Source organism: Sphaerodactylus townsendi, unplaced genomic scaffold (assembly GCF_021028975.2).
Source record: "Sphaerodactylus townsendi isolate TG3544 unplaced genomic scaffold, MPM_Stown_v2.3 scaffold_1414, whole genome shotgun sequence".
In the NCBI taxonomy this organism is placed as follows: domain Eukaryota; kingdom Metazoa; phylum Chordata; class Lepidosauria; order Squamata; family Sphaerodactylidae; genus Sphaerodactylus; species Sphaerodactylus townsendi.
The window spans coordinates 1-9,733 of NW_025949974.1; the positions used below are offsets into that span (position 1 = coordinate 1).

The 9,733-nt window shown below is 55.6% G+C and overlaps 1 protein-coding gene across 1 annotated transcript; it reads right to left on the reverse strand.

Annotated features, from left to right (window-relative positions):
• Window positions 1–528: 528 nt before the first annotated feature.
• LOC125424901 lies at window positions 529–8,352 on the reverse strand (the record flags this gene model as incomplete). Its single annotated transcript, XM_048482334.1, has 3 exons — window positions 529–6,607; window positions 7,310–7,360; window positions 8,243–8,352. Coding segments are annotated over 3 exons (6,065 nt in total), but the record flags the coding sequence as incomplete, so codon positions are not given.
• Window positions 8,353–9,733: the final 1,381 nt, after the last annotated feature.

The following is a 9,733-nucleotide window of genomic DNA, read 5'->3' on the forward strand; positions in this document are numbered from 1 at the left end:
GGGAATTGTAGTCCATGAACATCTGAAGCGCCAGAGTTGGACACCCCTGCTCTACAAGGTGGCTGAAGACAATTTTATTTAGGACTGCATTTGATTAATAATATTAATATATATGTTAATTATTTAAAATAAAATAATGACTAACGCACAGAACTGGACCAAGCAATAAAATAAAATGTGGGGCTACTTGAAGCAGAGTTGGTTAGAATCAGAGAACCAAAATGTTGGAAGCGACCTAAAGCTCATTCCGTTCAACCTCCTGCACAATGCAGGGAGACCCTGGCAAATAATGGTCCATCCTCCACGTAGAAACCTCCCAGGAAAGAGAACTCACAACATCCCTGGCCAACCGATTCCACCACCAACCGTTCTTCCTCACATTCCCCGGTAACTCCATAGTCATGATTTAAACCCACTGCAAAGGCCTTAGCAGACCAGGTGCTCAGGAGCAGCAGGCGCAGAAGGCCACTGCTTTCACCTGCTGCAGGTGAGCTCCCAAAGGCACCTGGTGGGCCACTGCGAGTAGCAGAGAGCTGGACTAGATGGACTCTGGTCTGATCCAGCTGGCCTGTTCTTATGTTCTTATTATGAGTCTTCTCCTCTTTGCCCATTGAACCAGTGGCCCACCCTCCTCCAATGAGAGCCCTCCCCGGGGAAACACCGGAAGACCCAGATGCCGCACAGGGCTCAGACTCTGCAGTTTCTAAGGAGAAGACCCAGCCTGCCCACCATGCTCAGCCACACGTTCTCCACCCTCACCAAGCTTACCTGTGGGAGGGGAGTCTTCGTTGCTTCTCTGCAGAAAAGCACCGCCTCCAATCTGCATCTCATCAGTGCGGCCGTCCAGTTCCTCTCTGGTTTCCGCACCTGGGGAACTAACGCAGGACGTGACCCCTTCGGAGGCTTCTGTGGTGGCAGTCTCACGGCCGTCTTCCCCATCACCTGCCTGCCGAAGAACAGGTGTCTCCATGTTCTCTCCAGCAGCACCCAGGTGATCTTCAGGCTCCCCAGTCGAGTCTCCTTCTGGACTCTGGATGTTCTCGCACGATGACACGCGCATGCCAGATACTGCGCTTGTCGTCTCCTCGCACCAACCCACATCAGTGGCTTCTGGGACGCGAAAGGCACCCTCCAACGACAGGTCTATTGCTACAGCTTCACAAAGCATTTCAGGAACTGGTTTGCCTCCCGTTCCTGTAGAGTTCCGGTGTTCTGGTTCTGGGGAAGACTCCATTGAACCATTGGAGATGTCAGAGAAAACGAGGTCCACGTCCTTTCCCCAGGGTTCCTGCCCATGCTGTGCCTTTGGAGATGCCTCAGGAGAGGTCAAGAGAGAATGCTCCAGCACTGAGCTGATGCGGGACTGAAATTCTTCTTCTTCGTCTTCAGAGAAAGAAGCTTTCCCAGCACTGCCGGGAACGTGGGGTGCCAACTCTGGGCCTGGCTCTTCAGCGTGGGATCCCAATGAACGGGAGGGGGCGCTTGCAGGGGTGCCGTGATCATCAAGGGAGGGATCCGGGCACTGAACCCGATTCGTGTGCAGCTCAGCCTGTGGTGCTGGAGAGGACTCTCCCTCCTCGGCACCCGGACTTCTCTGGGCCTCTGGCTTGGCGGCAGAGTTACAATCCGACTCCTCAGAAGTCCCTGCTTCAAAGGGCAGGAGGGACATCTCCGCTTCCAGATTTTCCTCCAGGTCGCGCGTGCTGTCAAAATACATCCTCACTATCTGGGCAATGCGGTCTCTCTTCTTTGCGTCCATCTTCTCAGAGTGCCGACTGCCGCGCGGCTGAAAGAGCGTGCCCACAGCGCTGCCGAACCCATCCTGATGCCTCTGTAAACCCGAGGGAGGGGAAGGTGTTCCAGGGGAGAAGGGCAAGCCAGACCCCGAGTCCAGCCACCGGAGCCTCTTTTGACCACTGGAGCCGTGGTCTGAATCCAGCGATCCACTTGCCTGGTCTTCATCCAACAGCCTCTTCTTCCTTGAGGAGCAGCCCTCTGGCTCTGCTTTCTCCGGGAAAGGGCTCTTGCAGCGTTCTGAGCTCTTGCTGCATCCTTGGCTCACAGTTTCCTGGGACTGCTGCGTGTCCACTCCTGGCTGCAAGTGCAACAGAGCTTCCCCTTTCACCTTCTGGGCCCCCTCCGCTTCCCCCACACTGGAGCGAGCTGGCGTTGCATTTTGCAGATGCTCCGCAGGAGTTTCTCCGACTTCAAGAGCCTCCATTCCTGGCTGACCAGCAAATCTGCAACCCGCCTGCGCACAGTCCTCCGGAGGACCCGAACCAGCCTCTTCTGCCACTCCAGGAGCAACACTCGGGTCTGGCCCCACTCTGCCAAGTCTGGCATCCCTTTCTAAGAGATGGGAAACTTCTCCAGAAACACAGGAAGGATCCGAAGGCCCTCGTTCCACCTCTTCAGCCGCTCCGTCCTCAAGTTCTTCACCGGAGGCTGCAGCTTTCATCAGAGGAGGAGATTTTACACCAACAGCCACGTTTGCAATAGATGTCTGAGGCACGGAGAAGGTGGCACTGGGCGGGTCCCAGCCAAGTCCATCACAAGGAGAGTTCTGCTGTGCCAAAGTGTTGAAGGCCTCTGGTGGAACGCCACCGGTCTCTTGACTGGTGTCCTCCCTCTGACCCTGGACAGCCAGTCTGCCGTGAGCGCCACTGGTCTCAGTGACTCCGTCCAGACGCCCCACTGGCTCTGAACTCAAAGCATCCCTTCCTTTCGGAACAGCGGCTTCTCTGCCAGAGGTCCCGGGGGCTCGGGGGCTGCCACGCCCTTCTCTTTCAGCCTCAGAGTTGGAGATGCGCAGGTCAAGTTCATCGCAACTGGAGGACTCCAGGCCCACTGCGAGGGCCGGCCGGCTTTGCCTCCCGAGGTGTCTGGCTGCACTTCCATGGGGTGTCTGGCTGCACTTTCCAGAGCCCACAGCCCACAGGCCCAGCGAGACTATGTCGCCGCCGCCTTCTCCAGAGGGCGAACCTTCGGGACTCTGTTCCAGCTCTGTCCCAACCACAGCCCCTCCACTGCATCCTTCTGGCCCAGGTGGGGTCAAGCATTCCACGGCCACTCCAGGTCCACGAACGTCCTCCCCAGCACCGCCGTCCGTGGGGAAGTCATCAAGAGAAAGCAACCCTTCCCCGACATTGCCTCCTTGCGGCTCCAGCCCCGAACTGTTTTCCAGGCCCTTCAGTTCACCTGCGTGCAACTCTGGCAAAAGAGCATTCCCTTCCTGACACCCATCTTGGGTTGACTGATCAGGAGAAGTCCCAGAGCTCTCGTGGCAGCTCGTCTGCCTTTCCACTGAGTGGTCCTCCGTCTCCTCCGTCTCAGCCACTTCGTGGTGCTGCTGAGCATCTTCACTGGGTTTTGTGCCCACAGAACAGCTCCGGGTCGTTGCTTGAACTTCATTATTCAGCTCTGCACTGTGCTCCTCCTCCGAGCCACCTCGCTCGGGCAAAAGGGGGCTGTTTTCAGACCCCAACCTGCCCTCTGCATCTTTTTCACTCCATTGGAGCAGCAACAGTGCGTCTGCACAGAAGTCATCTGAGCAAGGGACCTCTTCTCCTTCTCGGCTGTCACCAGGAACCCAGAAGGGAAGCAGCCTTGCCCATTTACCCGCCGAGGCTGAAGAGGAACATGCCCCACCCCCTTCGAGGCGTCTTCCAAGGGGGCTGCATGGGTTGCCACGGGGCACTGGCAGGAAGGCAGGGGGCTGGCCCAGCAGTCCCTGTGGCTGGTTCTCCAGGTCGCCTTCTCCAGCTGCAGCTCCAGCAGTGAATGCCGCAGCAACGCTCCTCCCTCCCTGGGCCTCCAGCTCTTCTTCTCCTCTTCCTCCTCCTCCTCCAGAGGCGCCATCCTGGTCCACCTCTTCTTGGCTTCCGCTCTCACAGTCAGGTTCTCTCCCACCAGGAGGCACAGCCAGCGATGCACAAGTTGAGATGGAGCCAGCTCTCTCCTCCTCCTCCTCCTCCTCCTCCTCCTCCTCGTGGCCAAGCTCGCAAACAGGCAGCTGGAGCTCTGCGACTGGATCAGCCTCAGTCCGTCCGGAGCTTCCATATCCTGCTTCTTTTTCAGCCGCTAGACCCTCCTGCCCGCCTCTAGGGCTGGCCTCGCTCCTCTGGGATGAGCGCTCCTCCAAACGATTCCCATCCAAGTCCCCTGGGGGCCCCAGGAGGTCAGCGTCCAGGGGCACCTCGAGAACACCCCTTTCCCCGCAAACCAGCCCAGCCGGAGGAGCCGCAGTGGCCAGAGTTGGGTCCTCTTTGGACGTTTCCAGGGACACTTCTGAAGACAAGCTCTCCTGTGCTGCACCAGAGACAGTCGCAGCGGTGAATGTTCCCTCTCTGGAAAACTGTCCCTTGGGACTGACCTCGTGAACGAGGAGACCTGCTGCGGAAGCCCCAGACGACGGCTGCAGAGGCGCCTCTCCGGCCACATGCGCATCTGACCTGCTGCCGGAATGCTGGAGGTCACCCCAGGCTCCGGATGCACCCCCTTCTTCTCCGGCCTCTGCCACGGCTGGGCCCTTTTCTTCTTCCCCTGCGCCCCCAGCCTGAGCTTCCGCATCGGCCAAGGGCTGCTCTCCCAGGCTGGCGTGGCCAGTGAGCCCCCTCTCCGCCTCCAGGTCTGCAGAGCCTCTGCCTCGTGGGCCAAGATGGCGATCCACGGCTGACAGCCTGGTGTCTCCCTGCGACGACGCTTTCACGTCCCCGTCACCCTCAGAAGCGCCTCCTTGTGATTCTGCTTCACGGGCGCCACGGCCACTTTGGATCTCCAACGGCACAGCTGTGCTCGGACCATCAGGGCCGTTCTCCTGTGCAGCTCCCAGCCTTGCAGAAGAGACTCTGCCCGGATCAAGTCCACAAAGGGGGTCACCAGGAGTTCTGCCTCCTGAGCTACCGGAGATTAAATCCAGGGAGTCTGGAGCACGGCTGCCCACCTTGTCGGCAAGAGAGCTGTCCGTTGCGCCCCCATCTGCTGCCAGCTCAGTTTCTTGGGGACAAGATTCCTGTAAAGGCTTCTCCATGAAGATCTTGCTGTGCCCTCCCACGGTTCCTTCTGTTCCAAGCCCACCATCCTTTGCATGATCTGCTGACATTCCCTGGCTTCCAGTCACTGCCTCTTCCATTGGTTCTGCGATCTGCTCTTTCTCTTTCATCGGTTCTGTGATCCGCTCTTCCTGTTGCAACTGTTTTGTGATCTGCTCTTCCTGTTGCATCGGTTCTGTGATCTGCTCTTCCTCTTTCATCGGTTCTGTGATCTGCTCTTCCTGTTGCATCCGTTTTGTGATCCGCTCTTCCTGTTCCATTGGTTTTGTGATCTGCTCTTTCTCTTCCATCGGTTCTGTGATCCGCTCTTCCTGTTGCATCTGTTTTGTGATCCGCTCTTCCTGTTCCATTGGTTTTGTGATCCGCTCTTTCTCTTTCATCGGTTCTGTGATCCGCTCTTCCTGTTGCATCCGTTTTGTGATCCGCTCTTCCTGTTCCATTGGTTCTGCGATCCGCTCTTCCTCTTTCATCGGTTCTGTGATCCGCTCTTCCTGTTGCATCTGTTTTGTGATCCGCTCTTCCTGTTCCATTGGTTCTGTGATCTGCTCTTTCTCTTTCATCGGTTCTGTGATCCGCTCTTCCTGTTCCATCCGTTTTGTGATCTGCACTTCCTCTTCCATCGGTTCTGTGATCCGCTCTTCGGCTCCAGGTTCAGAAAAGCAGCTCGTCTCAAGCTCAGACATTTCTTCAGGGCCTTCATCGATTTCCCTCTTTATTATTTCCTGACTGTGATCAGGACTGCCGGAAACCAGATCTTTGGTGCTGGGAGGAGAGAGCCCAGACTCCGGACTGCCTCCCACCACGGTCTGAAAGGAGCACGCCAGTGGCTGCACATCTTTAGGAAGCTCAGCTGTGCCAATTCGAGCACCACGCTGGGTGTGGCCAAGTCCAGCTGCGACAGAATCCTGCAGGCAGGCGGGCGAAGGCAGCAAAGAGTGGGCGTGGCCAAGGCACGCAGCAGGCAAAGGCCGCGTTCTAGCCTCGCTGCTGTCGTTCTCATGCGGAAACCCTCCGGGGGAGCCCGGCCTGCATCCAACTGGACACTCCTCCTCGCTTTCACCTCTGGGATCAGGACAATTCGACTTCGGGCTCTCTGGGATTAAAGAGCCGCCGTTTTCTGTTTGCAGATCTCCCTGCGGAGAAGGCTCAGCAGGGCCAGGGATCTCCTCCCCAAGAACCATGTATTCAGGAGAAGCGGACCTCAGGACACAAGAGGGGGATCGAATAGAACCTTCTAGTGAAGAATCTGGTGATGCCCCCAGCGGAGGACCATCGGACGTTTCCGGCAAATGGGACGAGAAGTTAAGGGAGCCTGTGAACGGCGGCAAAGCGAGGGGAGGCCGTGTCGAAGCAGCTGAAGGGCGTGGCAGAGCCCGTGAGGAGAAGGAGGAGGCAGGATGGCGGCAGCCGAGGGGCCCGTTCACTTCAGAGGGTGCAGAGCAGGGGGGCAGGGCCCCTTGTGTGGCAGATGCCCCCTGAGGCAGGGGGGCCTCCAAGGCCAAGCCCATTCTACAGCTGGCTTCTGGGGAGGCCCCGGCAGCTACCGGCTCAGGAAACTGCATGAGAGACAGAGACAGAGAGGGGGAAGTTAACAGACAGGACTGAACCTTGGCGTATTTTTCAGACTGCGCAGCACAGACAAGGACAGCTGGGTGGGATCGTTCACAAGGTGCCTCAGATTCCTACAGGTGAGGGCGACGCAAGCATTTTAAGCGAAGTCGTTTGGGAGGGGAAACTGAGTTAGGGGGGTTGTGCTGCATCAAAGGGCATCCTCTCTAATGCCGGGTTCCAAACCCAAAGGCCAAGAGCCACATTCAGATCTGGCTGTCCTATCAGTCCCTCCACGAGATACGGGGCTGAGCTCGGGGGCCCTTGAGGGGGAGCAGAGTAATGTTATGGCTGCCATCTTACCCTGGAGAAGGGCCCAGGCTGAGAGAGCGCCACCCAATCCTGCAAGGAGGGACACGAAGAACAAACGGCTGCAGGCAACACCAACCGAGCACCGCCTGTGGCACCGTGGGGACATTTCTCTCCATTTCCAAGTGGAGGGCTTATGAGGGACAAAGCACTTTCGTGCCAGTCCTGCAGTGTCCCAGAGGCAGAGGAGACGTGTGCCAGGGCACCAGAACAATGCTGGCAAGACTCCCCCCATGATGCCAGCCAGGGTCTTCTGTCCCTGTAGCCGTTACATCCTCAAAAGCAGACAGAAAGCCTGGCACCGTTTCTTCCGGCCTCCCTTTTGGGAGTGAGCTGCTTACCTCTCCGTGCAGACACCGCATCTGGTCGAGGCTGCAGTGACAATGTTCAAACTGAAAAAGAACAAATGGAGACCTGTAACATGCAAATAATTTCCAACTGGCACCTTAAACAAGAAGCAGGGGCCCTGTCAATAAACAGAGGGGTTCGGCAAGAAGAAGAAGAAGAAGAGGAGGAGGAGGAGGAGTTTGGATTTATATCCCCCCTTTCTCTCCTGCCGGAGACTCAAAGGGGCTGACAATCTCCTTGCCCTTCCCGCCCCCCACAACCAACACCCTGTGAGGTGGGTGGGGCTGAGAGAGCTCCGGAAAGCTGTGACTAGCCCCAGGTCACCCAGCTGGCGTGTGTGGGAGTGCACAGGCTAATCTGAATTCCCCAGATAAGCCTCCACAGTTCAGGCGGCAGAGCTGGGAATCAAACCCGGTTCCTCCAGATTAGATACATGAGCTCTTAACCTCCTACGCCACTGCTGCTCACCCATCTCAGAACATTTGCCAGGCTACTCTCACACTGGAAGACGACCCATCGTCCAGCACCACAGGCTGAGCAGAGAAGGCATCCCAGGGAGGCGGACATCCGCTCACTGGCAAGAACCCAGCACCATCTGCTGCCACCTCGAGCACAAAATCCCCACAATCACAGACAAGGTTGATGTGTTGTCAAAGGTTTTCACAGCTGGAATAACCAGGGTGTTGTGGGTTTTCCGGGCTGTGTGGCCGTATTCCAGTGGCATTTTCTCCTGACATTTTGCCTGCACCTGTGGCTGGCATCTTCAGAGGATCTCTGAGTCACTTCCATGCACTGATTCTGTGGCAGAGCAGCCGAGAGACAGTAGCATTCCAGCCACCGTCAACTGGTTTGATCCTGGGGGCCCCCACAGCAAAGCAGCAACACCCACCTCTGGCCCACTCAGTGCACCATGAAAAGGGCCATACCAGGAAGTAAAACGGTGAGTTGGGCTGCCGGGCCCAGGCTCCGGGGGCAACGGTCTTCCAGTCGGGATGGCCAAATGTCACGGTGTCTCCTTCCTGCAACACGACTCTTCCTAGAAGACAGACGGGCTTTTCAGAAATGATTCTTATTTTATAAGTCATCAAACCCAACAAGTATAACTCGGGGCATACTTCACAACGTGACTGATTTCATAACGTGACTACTGACAAAAGGTAGCTGCGTTTGCGGACGAACAGTTAAGACTCAGGTCAAGAAAGAGGTTCCAGCAGGAGCTTCGGCTTTTCAGAGTCCAAGTCAAGCCGGGCGCTGATTCTCAAAAGTTTATACTCTAGAAATCTTCTTGGTCTCTAAGGCGCTCCTGAACCCAAATCTATGAATGAAAGGGCACACACGCACACACTCTCCCCCCAACCCCTATTCCATATCCAATTATAACATCAACCTCAACACTGCACCTTCGAACAGATAATCAGTCTCCTTTACTACTACTTAATTTCAATCTATTAATTCCCCTTACATGCACCTATTCACTTTTATAATATTCATAACAATGTTACACAATTAATCAAATCTATAGAAGATCCCAGTCAATCATAAGAGAAATAAGATCTCGTTGCTCTCTGATCTCTCAGCTGCTCAATTTCCGTTAAATTTGACAGTTTTGAAAAGTGCCAAACATTCATTATCATTGTTGTGATATTCAAGCATTTAATATTCTTCCAATTGGCAGCAATCACCAGTCTTGTAGCAGTTAACTTATCCTGAATCATCCCTCTATGGTTACACAGAACCTTCTTCTAGCAATCCCAAGAGACAGACCTCAGGATCCTCCAGTAGCCAGATCCCAAACGTCCAGTACCATATATACTCGAGTATAAGCCGAGTTTTCCAGCCCTGTTTTAAGGCTGAAAAATGCCCCCTCAGCTTATACTCGAGTCCTGCTTACCAACCGGTTCTTCAGGCCTCTGCTGAGGCTGGGGGCGTGGCCGGGACAACCTCCCTGCGGCTGCTTGTTGCTGCCCTCCTGGGAGGGTGAAGGGGAACCCTGGCTGGCTGGGCTTCCTCAAACCCCTGGAGACAGAGGGAGCTCCTTATTTGGGCAGTGACTCCCCCTGATGTCATTGCCCAAATAAGGAGGTCCCTCCACCTCTGGACTGCCTGGGCTTCCTCAAACCCAGCAGGGAGGTGGAGGGAGCTCCTTACTTGGGCAATGACATCAGGGGGAGTCACTGCCCAAATAAGGAGCTTCCTCTGCCTCCCGGCTTCCCACCTTCGGCTTATACGTGAGTCAATATGTTTCCCCAGGTTTTGGTAGTAAAATTAGGTGCCTCGGCTTATACACGAGTCGGCTTATACACGAGTTTATACGGTATGTTTCTCTTAAGACTTTGTTCCAAAATTATTGACAACATAATTCCACCAAGTATGTATAACAACAGATTTTTTGTGAACAGCATTTTCAGCACAAAAAA